Source organism: Lepus europaeus, chromosome 3 (assembly GCF_033115175.1).
Source record: "Lepus europaeus isolate LE1 chromosome 3, mLepTim1.pri, whole genome shotgun sequence".
NCBI lineage: Eukaryota > Metazoa > Chordata > Mammalia > Lagomorpha > Leporidae > Lepus > Lepus europaeus.
The window spans coordinates 138,463,872-138,478,415 of record NC_084829.1 but is presented as its reverse complement, the minus strand read 5'-3'; the positions used below and the strand labels follow the sequence as shown (position 1 = coordinate 138,478,415).

The following is a 14,544-nucleotide window of genomic DNA, read 5'->3' as shown; positions in this document are numbered from 1 at the left end:
CATAGATAAATTATAGCTAATTGCGCAAACATTTGCATTACTTTTGAAAGCCCTGAAAACACAAACATTACATTTACCCTCACAAATCTACACCGTATGGGCCTCACTTTTCTCAGAACAAGGCTTCGTGCCAGTCTATGCAACGAATTATTTACCGCTAATGAAAATACGGGAAGTTGGTTTATGTGCAACTTGATTGACACACAAGGGAGGCTACGGAAAAAGACTTCATATGGCTTCAGCCCCTTTCTGGGTACCTTTATTTGTTCTCAAAATTGTCAGAGACCCGCCCAGGACAAAATAGCCCAGTTTCCCTGGAGAAGAAATGGAAACGTAGAGGACTAAAGTTCGGACTTGCTTTAACTTCCCGCTTGTTTTCACCAAGCCGGAGGAAGACCCAAGGCATCCAGAAGCGCTCTTCTGAGATCCGGGGTAAGAAGGGACGCTCCTGGGACGTCTCCTCCACTCGGCCGAGGCCACCTTGGCGCCTGCTGCTGCGGCTGGGCCTCTCCCGGCTGCCGCCCCACCCGCTCGGCCACACCTGCGGGATGGAGGAAGCTACGGGGCGATCCGACTGGCGGGCTTGCTGACCTAGGGGTTTTGTCTGGAGAAGCCAAAGGAGCCAATGGAGAGCGGCTCAAAGCGGGGTCTGAGCAGGGACAGGGAGCCAAGGGGGTGGGAGGCCACCTGAGGGGCTCCCTCAAGGGAAATCCGCCCGTTCACCCAAGTCGCTGAACCTCCTCTCTGGCCCAGGCTCGGAACTAGACACCGGGGACACACACAGCAATAATCATGGCGTCCGTGGTGGCACAGGCGCAGCAGGCCCGTCACCCCGGAGCCAGGGTCCAGAGTGCCAAGGCGGGGCCCGGCAGGGCGCGCGGGGCTCCCGGTCCAGCGGCCCGCAGCCTGCGTGCACGCTCGCCGCTGGGACAGCCGCCTCCACGCGCGTGAAACGCACACACGACCGGGCAGGTGCCACGCGGCACGCAGCCGAAGTCCCGCGGCGCCTGGGGCAGGGTCCCCGGGCCCGCCTCTGGCACGCCGCCCCCGGCAGGGTTAAGCCGGCCGCCGGGTGTAACCCGAGCCGGGGGCCGGCCGGGCAGGTCCGGGCGGGCGCGCTCTGAGTCACCGGCCTCGAGGTGTGGCCGCGCGCCGCGCCCCGCGCGCCGCCTCCCCGCGGCCTCCTCTTCCCTTTTGTCGCGGCCCCCGCGCTCGCGGGCCACTCTCGGCCGCCGCCCGTGCCCCGCGCGCAGCCCCGCTCCGCTCCGCGCCGCGACCGTCCACGATGCTGCGCTGCGGCCTGGCCTGCGAACGCTGCAGGTGGATCCTGCCCCTGCTCCTGCTCAGCGCCATCGCCTTCGACATCATCGCGCTGGCCGGCCGCGGCTGGCTGCAGTCGAGCGACCACGGCCAGACGTCCTCGCTCTGGTGGAAATGCCTGGGCGAGGGCGGCGGCAGCGGGTCCTACGAGGAAGGATGCCAGAGCCTCATGGAGTACGGTGAGTGCCCGCCGCCACCTCCGGGAAGTCCTCGGGGCTGCGGCCTGCGCGGGAAGGGTTTTACGCAGTCCGGGCTAGTGGCTACCGTTTTTCTTTTCTTCTTCTTTTTTTCTTTTCTTTCTTTATTATTATTATTTTTTAAAATGTCTATTTAGACTTAAGGCTCCTGCTTTCGACCTGAACCAAAAGCCACTTTGGGTGACCCAAAGCAATCGCAACTACGGAAGAAAATGGCCCTAATTCAAATCTTGGGAGTTATGGGGTTCAGCCACTAGGAAGGCTTAGATGAGTACGCCTAAGGAACAAAGTATATTTTCTTGGAGACCTGTTGAATCTTCTCGTCTTCCTTCTCCCTTGGTTCTCCTTAGTATTAAAATCCAAGTATTAAAATCATATTCCCTGCCTGATGCCGGTGGGTCCTTGTAACTTGATCTTACCCAAAGAAATATTTCCCATTGGAAAACAAAAGCCCACGCAGGCGAAGCTCCAGCACCTGGGATTGCTGTGGACTCCTGGGCGTTCCACGCACTCGGCCAGTTCCTGTTAGCGCTTGCTCCGGGAGCGGCCCTGCGGCTTCAGCACAGCCCTTTAGAAACTTTGTTTCTGTTAACCGGATTGGGAGTCTGGAAAGCGAAGTGGGGCAGAGCCACTGAGCGGTCAGCGTGGGTCCCTGCGGATGGAGTGCGGTGGCTTGCAGGCTGGAGCAGGCCTGGGCGCTTGACCCAGTGTCCACGCAGGGGGGCGGCCCCTCGCTGTGGGCTCCTGCCCATGCCCGGGGTGGGCCCGAGTGAGCGGGTGTGCAGTGTGAGTGTCCACGCAAATGGGCCCCGCGGGGAAAAGCAGCAGCAAAACCCCGATGCCTATGGGGCTTTCGCCGCCGAGTTAACGGCATTAAAGCAGGCGCCCTTTGTTCGCTAGCTGCTGTTGGATTTTCTTTCCCGAAGTGGCCGGGGGCTTCCTCCTCAATCCTGTTCTGCCTGTGGCTCTGGGGCCCTGTGCCAGCCGCGGGGTGGGTTTGATCGCTTGTGGAGCTGTTGGGGTGTTCCCTGGATGAACCCCTTCCTCATCAGGCCCAGAAGTGCCTGCTTTCACCTGAGCACCTGAGCTTTTCTCTCCTGAAAACGCGCAGGCCCTGCACCTGCCACGGTCTGTGTTACCCCCAAGTCTCTCCGATGTTCACAAGGACTTGATTTGGAATGAGCTAACTGTGTCTTTGAGTTAAAATGCACAGGGACCCAGGCTGTTGGGGGGAGATGCAACAGGTCAGCTCGTGTGTTTTGAACAAACCTAGCTCCCTGCTGCGAGGACCCAGAGGACGCTGTGCAGGGCTCTCCCCATAACGCAGGCAGCCGGCCCAGCCACCACCCGCACTCCTGCCGGCATGGCGCTGGCCGGCACCGCAGCCCTCTGGTGAAACGCACACAAAGCCCTGCTCAATGGCTTCCATTTGGAGGGTGAGCTCACCTTTCTAGGGTGCGGCCGCTCCAGCCTCACACCCATTAGCCCGCGCTGTGTCTGTGGAGTAAGCAGGCTTTGTTGCTCGCTTTGATTTTTTAATCAGATAAAGTCTACAGCATGGAATCTTCCTGTTGCAAAGAAAAGGCAGATCTAGCATGGTTTGTCTCAGTTGGACACAGCGATTGGCCTGGGTTTTGGGCAAAGCTGCGTTTTCCAAGTAAATCTGGAAAAATCTGTCCTGTCTTTAGAGTGCCGGCCTGACCGATTGTAGAACTGGCTTTAGAACTCAGTTTCCTTACTCCTGTTACCTTTGCGAGGATGGTTAGAATGCCAGTAGGATTCTCTCCCGCAGGCCCTATCATCAGATCGCAAATCCAGGGTCTGGGAGCCGGCGTGAGGCCTGTCTCCTGCCATTGTAGTCAGCTGGGCGAAGAAGCTCTCATTAATCCTCGCCCATCTCCTGCAGGCGCTGGCTCCGCCTGGGAAGTGGAGCCACCGTGTCTTCCTACAGGTGTGGGGTGACAGTCCTGGCTTCTCTGAACTCACAGATTCTCAGATAGCTGAAGTAAGGCTTTGCTGGAAACACTGTGTTGACAAGAGGTGCGATGCGCTGAGCACTTTACACCCCCCCCAACCCACGTACGCACCAACCCAGAGTCAGGGTGATGGCTCAAAGTGAAGGGATAGCGCCAGGACTCACAGGCGTCCAGTGTGTGCGGACCCTGTTTTTAAAGTCTTGATGCATAATAGGAAAATATTTTGATTTACTATGGCAACTAGTAAGAGAGCAAGCCTTTTTATGGCAGTGTTTATGTCGTTTTGTTAGCTGATACTCACACCAGTCATTTGGAAGACAAGACGTGGGTCATTAGCAAGTGTTGACAATAGCCCTCAAGAATACAGACATTTTTATCAAGATAAATAATTCCTTAGAACTTATAAAATAGCAGATTAGGTTCCTCACTATTATTATGTTCTTGAAGATCTTTAGATGACCCAATCACCTCAGGTTTTTTTTTTTTTTTCCAGATTATTCACTGAATCTTTCCTTGTCCCTGACGGTAAAAGCAAAATTAAAGTGGAGCTTAAACAGATACTTGTTTGCATTTTTGTTTAAATCATAGTTTATATTTGTCAACACAGGAAAATAAAATCGAGATGTATATGATTGAAATGATCAAATGGCATGTAGACAAAATGCAAAATTCAGGCTCCCCGTACTGTTTTGACAGGGCTGGTGCTTTCTCTCCATTTTAAGAAAGGCTGTTAGGAAAAGGACTTATCAGGGGGCTATTTTAGACGTCAGCTGGTAGAGTTCAAGGCCGTTTGAGAATAATGGGGATGAGTTTATTCACCTAACAAGGGGAGGGAGTCCGACTTTAATCTGAACTCAGAATGGAGAATCTCATTTTTGCCAGAATCACATCTGAATACCACAGAATGCATCCCGTGGTCCCTCTTGGAGAAGCCAAAAAAAAAAAAAAATCAGAATGTTAGGTGGAATATTTTTAGGTCATGTAGCCCTGTGTTTCTTAAATGTAGAGGAAACGGGACAAATAAATCAGAAGTGAACAGTTTTCATTGGGATAAATTCAACTTAAATGAGTTCTTTTGGATATTATACCTTTGTGGCTTTTTGGGGGTGTGAGATATTAAATTATTCTTATTTTATGAAACTAGTCATTAGTAGACGATTATGCGTTGTGTGTCCACGGGTGTGTTTGTGTAAGCAGAGTTAAAAACTGGCCACTCTGTTGGCTTCACAATGTCACACGTATGTAAGAGGATCTGTAAGCCAGGCCACTCCAGGTTCCCTGCCCTCTGCACAGAGACCCTGGGGCCCTTCTGGTGGCCTTTGCTCTGTAAACAGACAGGGACTCCTGGCCTGCCGGAATCACAGGGGGATTAAAGCGCAGCTCCCATGCACAGCCCCCCTCCGGGATCTGCTTCCCTTGTTCTGTTCCCTGCAAGGGGCTGTTTGTTTAAAAGCCTTTCTCTTCACCTTTCTTCCTGCATTCCAGCTGTCTCCTTCCATTTGATAAACTTGTAAATATTTTGCAATAGAGTCCCAGGGCACTGTTCTCTACCTTGTGTGCAGGGTGCCAGTTGCTGGGTGGTGGGTGGCTTCCCCACTCCTGTGATGAGACTAAAGTGGGCCATGGACTGGAGTGACAGGCTCAGAGCCTACAGTCAGGGGAGAAATGCAGAGAACGCCGGGAATCTCACACCCAGGGAGCTCCACCCCTGCGCCTCTCCCCTACTCCCTCCTGTTTCTCTCTCTGAGTTGGAAAGGGTAATCAGATCAAATCAAATCAAAATAGCAAGGAAGGATAAACCTGTGTTCAGATGACAATGAACCGTCCACCTTTGAGGATGACAGTGGGTTGTCTGTTCAATCCCAAAAGGCGTAGCTTCAGTTCAAGCTCTAAAAATTCATGCTTTCTTGTAGGGGTTGATCAGTATGGTGAAAGTAAAAATGCGAACATTTCCCAAAGGTTTGGGTAAAAGTCTAGAAACAAGTTCATTCCGGGTAATTAAGTGAAACCGAAGGCACTTAGGGTGTAGTCTGAGGTTAAATTTTCAACATGTGTGTCCTGGAGATTAGCCGAGTTCTAAGTCCACGTGGGGCATTGGCCCCTCTCACGCGTGGGAGGCTGGGCTGCAGGCATCCTGCCCAGGGCTGGCCTGGGATCTGCGTATTGTAAAAGAAAGCAGTCACTGCCTGGGGAGGCAGGTGGCCCTCCTGGGGAGGCTTGCCATTCTGCAGTCAGCGTCTTTCGAAGTCTGCCTTTACAGATGTCTGTCCTGGGTAACAGCGAGTGATTCACCGTGGGTGTTTCTGTGCTATAGGAGCAGGTTTGACACGTTCTGCTCCCAAGGCAGCTTTCCCAAGACTCAGTGCCACTTAGTTTTCCATTCTGAATTTCTTTACACTCAGCATTTTAAATAGGTAAGACATGAATGTGGCATAGGAAAAAAAAATTTTTTTTTGGAAGATCTATTGATTGGAAAGACAGTGTTGGAGGGAGGGAGAGAGAGAGAGAGAGAGAGAGATTGATCTCTTTCATCTGCTGGTTCACTCTCTAAATGCTTGCAATGGAAGGAAGCTAGGAGCCTGCAATGCCATCTGGGTCTCCTATATGGGCAGCTGTGGCCCAAGCCACAGCTTTCTTTTTTTTTTTATGATTTATTTATTATTTGAAAGGCAGAGTTACAGAGAGGCAGAGAGAGAGAGAAAGAGAGAGAGAAAGAGAGAGAGAGAGAGGTCTTCCATCTGCTGGTTCCCTCTAGAGAGAGGTCTTCCATCTGCTGGTTCCCTCTAGAGAGGGGTCTTCCATCTGCTGGTTCATTCCCCAAATGGCTGCCCTGGCTGGAGCTGGGCTGGTCTGAAGCCAGGAGCCAGAAGCTTCTTCTATGTCTACTACATGGGTGCTGGGGTTCAAGCACTTGGGGCGTCTTCTACTGCTTTCCCAGGCCATAGCAGAGAGCTGGATCGAAAGTGCAGCAGCTGGCACTTGAACCAGTGCCCATATAAGATGCTAGCGCCATACACGGTGGCTTTACCCACCACACCACAGCGCTGGTCCCATCTCCTGCTGCTTTCTCAGGAGTGTTAGCAGAGAGCTCGATTGGAAGCTGTACCACAACACTGGCCCCAGGAAAAGTTCTTAAGATGGCCAGCCTCTGTATTTGTGTTCACCTGTTGGTGTACTGTTGGCTGACTTGGTTCACTATTTCTTTTGTCTGATTTCGTCCGAGTACCTGAAAGTAAGCATACATTATACTGCAGCCATGCCAGAGGAAGTCGTAACAGCAATTCTGTGTTTTTATTTTCCTCAAGTAAACATGTACAGTTGTTATTACTCTTTATAGCAACATTAAATAGAATTTATTAGTTATACTTTTAAGTCTGTGATTGTCAGAGTTGAATGTTAAAATACGTTTCTTGGTGGGGCCAGCACTGTGGCACAGCGGATAAAGCCACCTGCAGTGCCAGCATCCCATCTAGGTGCCAGTTCTAGTCCTGGCTGCTCCACTTCTGATTCAGCTCCTTGATAATCCACTTGGAAAAGCAGCAGAAGATGGCCCAAGTGCTTGGGCCCCTGCACACACATGGGAGACTCAGAAGAAGCTCCTGGCTTTGGATCAGCTCAGCTGATGGCCATTGCAGCTATCGGGGAGTGAACCAACAGATGGAAGATCTCTGTCTCTCTCTCTCTCTAACTCTGTCTTTCAAACAAATAAATCTTTTTTTTCAAAAAAATGTTCCTTGTTAGGATGTTTCTCCTGTCTTTATTGGAAACTCACATTCTGCTGTATAATTTATAGTTATTTTGTCTGCATTTCTCAGAATGCATATATATATACATGTAGATGTGTTGTCTTTCATTTTACAGTTTCAAAGTGAGAAAAATAAATTTTTCCAGTAAATAAAAGAAATCAAATTCATTGGATAAAATTTTCATTTCTTTATGTGGAACAATAAATTTTACTTATTTGAATTGAACTTAATAATTGATAGTAGTCATAAAAATCTACAGAAATGAGACTATAATGGCTATACAACTAAACTGTTGGCTATAACTGCCATATATACCAAAAGTTACATGGTCCTTTTTGGTAGTATGTGTCTGTTTTATAAGGAATTTAGTCAACTATTTTAGTTTTTTCCAAATGTTAGTTATAGATGCAAGAAATGCAAGAAGTCTTTAAAGTTTATGGAAATGTGTGTTATGGAAAAATTATATGTGGGCTTTAATTATTTTGCTCCTAAATATACATCTTTTCAAAAATTACATATTTACATTTTTGTCTACGTATTTGTTTGACAGGCAGAGACAGAGAGAGACAGAGATCTCCCATCCCTTGGTCACTCCCAAGTGCCCACAATACTTGGGGCTGGGGTTATGCCAAAACCAGGAGCCAGGAATCAGCCTGGGTCTCCCACGTCCACGTCAGGATGTGGACCTGAGCCGTCACCTGCTCCCTCCCAGGATGCGCAGTAGCAGGAAGTAGGAGTTCCGAGCAGAGCCAGAAGGCAAACCCCAGCCATGCTGATGCGGGATGTGGGTGTCCGGGGCGTTGGTGTCTTACCCACTGTGCCAAATGCCCACTGTTAAATTTACCATTTTTTTAAAAAACAAATTTATTTGTTTTATTTATTTGAAAGAGAGGGAGGGAACGAGGGGAAGGTAAGGGAAGCAAAGGAGAGAGCAGGGAGAGAGAGAGAGTGCTCCCATGGTTCACTGCCCCAAATGCCCGCAACTACTACGTTACTTCAAGTATAGGGCAAAAGTGAGGAAACAGGCCTAACTAAATTTCACATTTGGGTGTATGAATTTCTATTTTAAAAGAAAACATTCCCTTTTAATCTTATCCTTAAAATCTGTCACTGATCCTGGTGGCACTGGGAGTAGTAAGCTAAGCTTCCGCCTGCGTGGACTGCATCTCATTTGGGCGCTGGTTCTAGTCCCGGCTGCTCCTCTTCCCATCCAACTCCCTGCTATTGGCCTGGGAAAGCAGTGGAAGATGGCCCAAGTACCACGGCAGAGGGCACATGCCTCTCCTTCTCACGTGCAGTGAGGAGTCCCGGTTAAGAGTGTGTGTGTGCTTCCGGGATGAGTGGAAGGATGCTGTATATGTGGTCCATCCATATACTAGGGTGTTATTCTGCCATGAAAAGAATGAAGTACTGATACACGCACAACACGATGACCCTGGGAAACACTTGCTCGGTGAGAGAAGCTAGCCGCAAGGCCACACTGTGTAAAACTGTATTTATGCCCAGTGCCCAGAGCAGGCACCTGCATAGGCACAGAAGAGTACTAGTGGCCAGAGCAGGAGTAAGGGAGGAGTGGAGAATGACTGCAGATAGGCATAGGGTTTCTTTTGGGGGTGACAAAAATGTTCTGGAAGAGGCCAGCACTGTGGCATAATGGGTAAGGCCACCGTCTGCAGCGCTGGCATCCCATATGGGCACTAGTTCGAGACCCAGTTGCTCCTTTTCCGATCCAGCTCCTTGCAAGTGCACCTGGGAAGGCAGTGGAAGATGGCCCAAGTCCCTGGGCTCTTGCACCCACTTGGGAGACCTGGCTGAAGCTCCTGGCTCCTGGCCCAGCTCTGGCCCTTGTGGCTGTTTGGGGAGTGAACCAGCAGATGGAAGATCTTTCTTTCTCTCTCTCCCTGCCTCTGCCTCTCCTTCTCTGTAATTTTGACTTTCCAATAAATCTTTAAAAAAGTGCACCCTTTGCAAAGGTGTATTTAAGTTACATGAATCATATCTCAGAAATGAGGGTCATGATTTGCATTCAGACAGGCCGGCAATCAGATTCCGACACAACCATCTACTGTGTAGCCATGAACAGGTTATTTGAGCTCTCAAGGCCCATGTGTATCTTCCTTTCTGAAATAGAAACGGTCACAGTGCGAGCTCTAACAGTGGCTGCGGGGATTCGGGGAGCTAACGCCAGTCCTGCACTAGCTCACAGCAAAGGTGCTATAGGGAAGCCTGAGAAGACCAGTGCAGGCTGAACTCCAGCAATGACTGACTGCCGTCCTCTTTGTGTGCGTCACACGTGTCCCTGTATTGTCAGACACAGAGTGGACGGCACAGGGCTGGTGGTCCCCATATAGACCCTCACACTGGGAACTCAGTTCCTGTCTCCTCCTGAGGCTTTTCAAGGGCCAGCATCAATAATACAGAACTCTTATGCAGGGGTGGGTGTGGTGGTGCAGTGGTTTAAGCCACCGCTTGGGATGTCGTCATCCCACATGGAAGTGCCAGCTTCCTGCTGGTGCATCTGGGAGGCGGCAGATGATGGCTCTCATGCTTGTCTCCCTGCCACCCACATGGGACACCCAGATGGGGTTCCTGCCTCCTGAGTTCATCCTGGCCCAGTCCTGTCTGTTGAGGGCATTTGGGGAGCGAAAACAGAGGATGGAAAACCTCTCTCTCTCTCTCTTCCTCTTTCCTGCTGTCTCTCACTGTCGTTCATACAAGTAAATAAATAAATATGCACAATGTATTCTAAATTAAAGTTTTAGAAATGAAACGTTTAGGGATATAAGAACGTTGTTTGCTACTAAACTTGTTATAAAAACCATAGCTTCTTCTCTACCTTTACGTTGTTTTATTTAACATCTCTGCCTGGGTTGTAAATGCATATTTTCCAGTGATTATTTTTGCATGGAATCAACCATGAATATAAAACAAAAGACTCATTTAAAAGTGTTTGGAACATTTCCCAAAGGGTTTGCAATCTGGATGGTTTGGTGCCAACGAACCTGTTTATTCTGGTGTGCTATGTAAGAGCTTGGGTGAACCTTTGCAGCCTACCTGCTGATGCAGCAAGTTTCTTATGTGGGCAACAGCTTCCTGGAGGTGAACTCTCCGAGGTACCATTGTTTCCCCCCATGGAGGGAAAACTGCCTTTCGAGCATCAGTCCATGAGTGTCCTACGTGAGAATGGCTTACTCTCCCCTGGACATGCGGTGCCTAAGGATGGTCAAAAGAACAGCTGTCCTTCTGTCCAACGTGGTGAGAAGCAAGCCAGCTCGATGTCCCGCGGTGCTCGGGCCTGTCCAGGACACTGGCGGCACCTGCCTTGCTAACTCCTGTCCTGTTTGCCCGCAGCGTGGGGACGGGCGGCGGCCGCCATGCTCTTCTGTGGCTTCATCATCCTTGTCATCTGCTTCGTGCTGTCCTTCTTCGCCCTCTGCGGACCCCAGATGCTGGTCTTCCTCAGAGTGATCGGGGGCCTCCTCGCCCTGGCTGGTAAGACTGTGTCTGGGCCGTCTTGGTGCACACGTCCGGTGGGTGTCAGGAGAGCGGTGGCCCGTTCTGCAGGGAGCCATGTCTGACCTCCTCTCACAAAGCGTGCCACCACGGCAGAAGTGGCAGGAGAGGTGTTGTAGGATCAGCCCAGTGTATCCTCTGCTGCGCAACCGGGTGCTGCAGTTTGTCCCTCTGGGTGCCCCTGTCTCTTAGGTGGCCCCTTGCAGCTCCTGAGAGCCCCATGCTTAGGAGGCCTGAGTGTCCCTGACCCATTGCACCAGTTGAAAGCATTGCATGACCGTGTGATGACCAGGTCAGCACCGCCATGTAGTTTCCTTAGCCTGTGTAGTCGCTGCCATCTGCGACATAGAATGGCTCTGTTTTCTGTCTGTGTTTCACGTGGGCAGTAAGTAGGTTTGCTGCTTCCCAGTTCCAGGCATCTCTTACCCATGAGAGCCAATAACCTCTTTTGGCCTGTGGTGGACCAGGTTCCTCCATCCCCATTGGCATTTTAAAGGTGGATCTAGCACATATTTCAAAGAGAAATGATGTGGGGGAGGGAGCTAATCTGCTGTTGCTGTGCGTCCCATCATTCGTTCATGCATGCACTTATACTCTGGGATATTTCTTTTTTCTTCCCCTTAGCTGTGTTCCAGATCATCTCGCTGGTAATTTACCCGGTCAAGTACACCCAGACCTTCAACCTGCATCTCAACCCTGCTGTCACGTACATCTTTAACTGGGCCTATGGCTTTGGGTGGGCGGCCACGATCATCCTGATTGGCTGTGCCTTCTTCTTCTGCTGTCTCCCCAACTACGAGGACGACCTGCTGGGCAATGCGAAGCCCAGGTACTTCTACACCTCGGCCTAAGGCAGGCCAGAGGGGGAAGAGGATCCTTGCCTCCGAGATCCATTCCAGAGGGAGAAACTGTTGCCCCAGGCTTCTCGGAACCTGTACTCCAGCAATGTGTATATTATTCAGCTAGGCACAAGTGCTCTACATTTTTAGCTTGGGAGAGAAAATGTTTCTTACATGGTGTTATAGTTTCATATTCATCTTTTGTATATGTTTTGTGGAATTCAACAAGACTTGTTTCTTTTCCATAATTACCTAGAACATGACAATATTTCCTTGTGTGTATTCCGAACATTTGTATTGCATTTGGAAAAGAATATGAACATGAAACTTACCACTTGCTAAAGCGAAACAGAAAGCTTCTCAGAGTTCGTGATCTGATCAAGTGTTTGTTTTCTTCCAGATGGGATGGGTCTACAAAGGGTTAGAGAGAAGGGGGGGTATTAGTGAAAATGTTCAGAGTCCAAACGCAAAACCATTTTTTTCAAGCTTGCAGCTATTTAAAGAAGCAACATAGTTTCCTAAGTGCATATTGTATGTGAGGATTTGTCATTACCATCCCGAATCTTGGCTTTCGTGTGAGCCTCACACTGACTTGCTATGTCACATAGGAAAGTATTTCTTCACTACCCAAAGTCTGCGGCTGTTGCCAGGCCTCTTTGAGAAGTGAAGTGCTAGGATGAAATTTTCTCTTTTAGAGTAGTGTACAGGGTTAGGGTGTTGGGAAACGCTGTATTGATACATCCGTACTGTTGCGTGTCTGTGTGTTCAGGACTGGTGTAGACAGATTGAGAGATGGGCAGTCTAGTTGACCTTGGCTGATGGACATGATGAGGTCATGTTCTAAAGCCTGTTCATTGCCATCACAGAAGTGTCATCAGCACAGCCTAAGGGGAAGAAACAGTATGGATTCTTCATCTCCGGTCTCACTGGGCTTGAATCATGCAGAGACAGCTCTAATAGATTGCAACTGTAAGCAGAAACATTTAGTTAAAACCTGGTCTTCCTTGGTAAACAGACTTAACATGACATAAAACATGGAACAGGAAAATTCAGGCAGGTGACTTTCTCTGAATGGCAAATACATATTGGATGGATTTTTTTTTTTACCATTTGTATTGACATAATGAAAACCCAAATCATTTTGTATATCAAATTATTATTTTGTAAGTTGCAGAATAAGCCATTGAAGTTTCCATTATGACTTTCCCCCCAATAAACCAGGTCTTTAAATCTTGTGTCTAGCTTGTTTTTTGTTTTCAATGGTGGGGAAGGCAGTTTTTAAAAAACTGCATTGAGAGGGTTATAAACAATTAGGTCAAACAAAAAGTTGCTTTTTGTCATTTTTTAGGCGTGTTTTAGGTGTCTGGGGACAATTTTTGAATGGCTATTAGTTGATTCTAATAGTCTACTCCCTGAACTTCTCCCTCAATCCACAATACCCCTTGCACAGAGGCCAACAAGGTCTATCCAGTGCTTCCACCCGAGGGAACAGCACTGAGATTTCCAGTAGGTTCTGACACAGAAGAACCATGTGTGGTTCCGCTGGAGGGTCTCCCTCTCCCATCCCCTTCACAGCCTCCTCCTCTCATTTAGGCAGTGGCAGCAGCCACCACACCACTCCTTTCCCCATGTCCACCTTCCCATCTGAGTGGGTTTTTCCTGCCAAGGGTCACTGGGTCATTCTGCAGTGCATGTCAGTGTGGAGAGGGGCTGCCGAGGGGTGGGGGAATGGAGCTGCTCCTCTCCAGCGCTTCTGTTGGCTTGTTGGTCCTTGCCAGAGATTTGTCTTTTGTGCCTTTCAGAATGCCAGGTTGGATGCTTCCACTCAGAGATGGGGAACTGCCTCTCCACCAAGGGCCATTTGGGTATTTCTCACATCATTCACAGGCCACAGAAAATTATCCACTTACAAATCAGCCTGCTGTAGATATGCTGATTTGAGCCCCTCTGCAGTTGCCTTGGCAGGGCCCAAGCAGGCGATTTTGTGGGCCTTCTATTGGCCCAAGGGCTGGATGTTCCAAACCTGAATTTTAGAGCAGTGTACGCTTGGTGATCATTTACACAACCATTTTTTTAAAAAAATTCTAGTATTTTGTGACTAGAAGAGAGTTTGCAGTGGTCATGAGCATTGTGAAAAATACCACCTGCCAAAATAATAGCACATCTAATTCTAGAAGATACTGGATATCTAGAGAAGAAAAAACACGATCTCCTATTGAATGTGAACATGACTCAGATGGCAAGCTTCTCTGTCATGGACATTTTTGACTTTGAACTCTTTCCCATCCAGCCTTGGCCCAATACAGTATGTGTGAGTGCTGAATGGGCTCATTTCTAGGCACACCTGAAGGGCATATTTGGTTCTTGCTTCTGTGCAGACTTGGGCAGGTCACCTCCCGTTGATGTCAGCATCCGCAGTCAATGACGCTCTGAATCCTGATGGCATATACTTAGGAAAATACAACTTGCTGGGACCAGTGAGCTGAAACCATGGGAGCATTTCAACTTGAAATATTTATGATGAAGATGCACTGTCACCACTCTGGCTGAAATGATCCGTTTCTATCAGCCTTGTTCAAGTGTTGAGACTCTGTTCTTGTTGGTTCCCATTCGCAAGGACAGATACCTTCATGTCATAAGCAGAAGCAAAGTTCTGGGATCTGGAAATTGATGGAGACTCTAAGCAACCACCTAAAGACTAAATGATCACCGTGAAGCCGAGGTTGTTCTTGGCTCTGTTATGAGTCTCCACCTTTTAAATAAACAGTTCGACATTCCAAAACAATTATCTCATGCTCACACTATAGGCGGCCAGCTAGCCTAAGTGCCTCTTACTATTGATTAGGACAAAGAAGTAATATATCAAGTTGTCCTGCAAGGTAGTCATAAAGTGTAATTACTTTCAGCTTCAAAACCATACACTGCAGGACTGGCAAAAAAGAAAGGAAGGAAG

At 49.1% G+C, this 14,544-nt stretch overlaps 1 protein-coding gene across 1 annotated transcript; it reads left to right on the top strand.

Annotated features, from left to right (window-relative positions):
* The first annotated feature begins 1,208 nt into the window (after window positions 1-1,208).
* PERP (p53 apoptosis effector related to PMP22) lies at window positions 1,209-12,826 on the top strand. The gene is made up of 3 exons (XM_062186826.1): window positions 1,209-1,499; window positions 10,591-10,731; window positions 11,377-12,826. The coding sequence occupies exons 1-3, from the start codon at window positions 1,286-1,288 to the stop codon at window positions 11,601-11,603; spliced, it is 582 nt and encodes a 193-aa protein (XP_062042810.1). The 5' UTR covers window positions 1,209-1,285; the 3' UTR covers window positions 11,604-12,826.
* Window positions 12,827-14,544: the final 1,718 nt, after the last annotated feature.

Bases quoted from the DNA above. Each gene is read 5' to 3' on its own strand.
- PERP (XM_062186826.1), top strand. From the start codon at position 1,286: ATGCTGCGCTGCGGCCTGGCCTGCGAACGCTGCAGGTGGATCCTGCCC. The intron at 1,500-10,590 runs GTGAGTGCCCGC...GTTTGCCCGCAG, and splicing joins CCAGAGCCTCATGGAGTACG to CGTGGGGACGGGCGGCGGCC. The intron at 10,732-11,376 runs GTAAGACTGTGT...TCTTCCCCTTAG, and splicing joins GGGCCTCCTCGCCCTGGCTG to CTGTGTTCCAGATCATCTCG.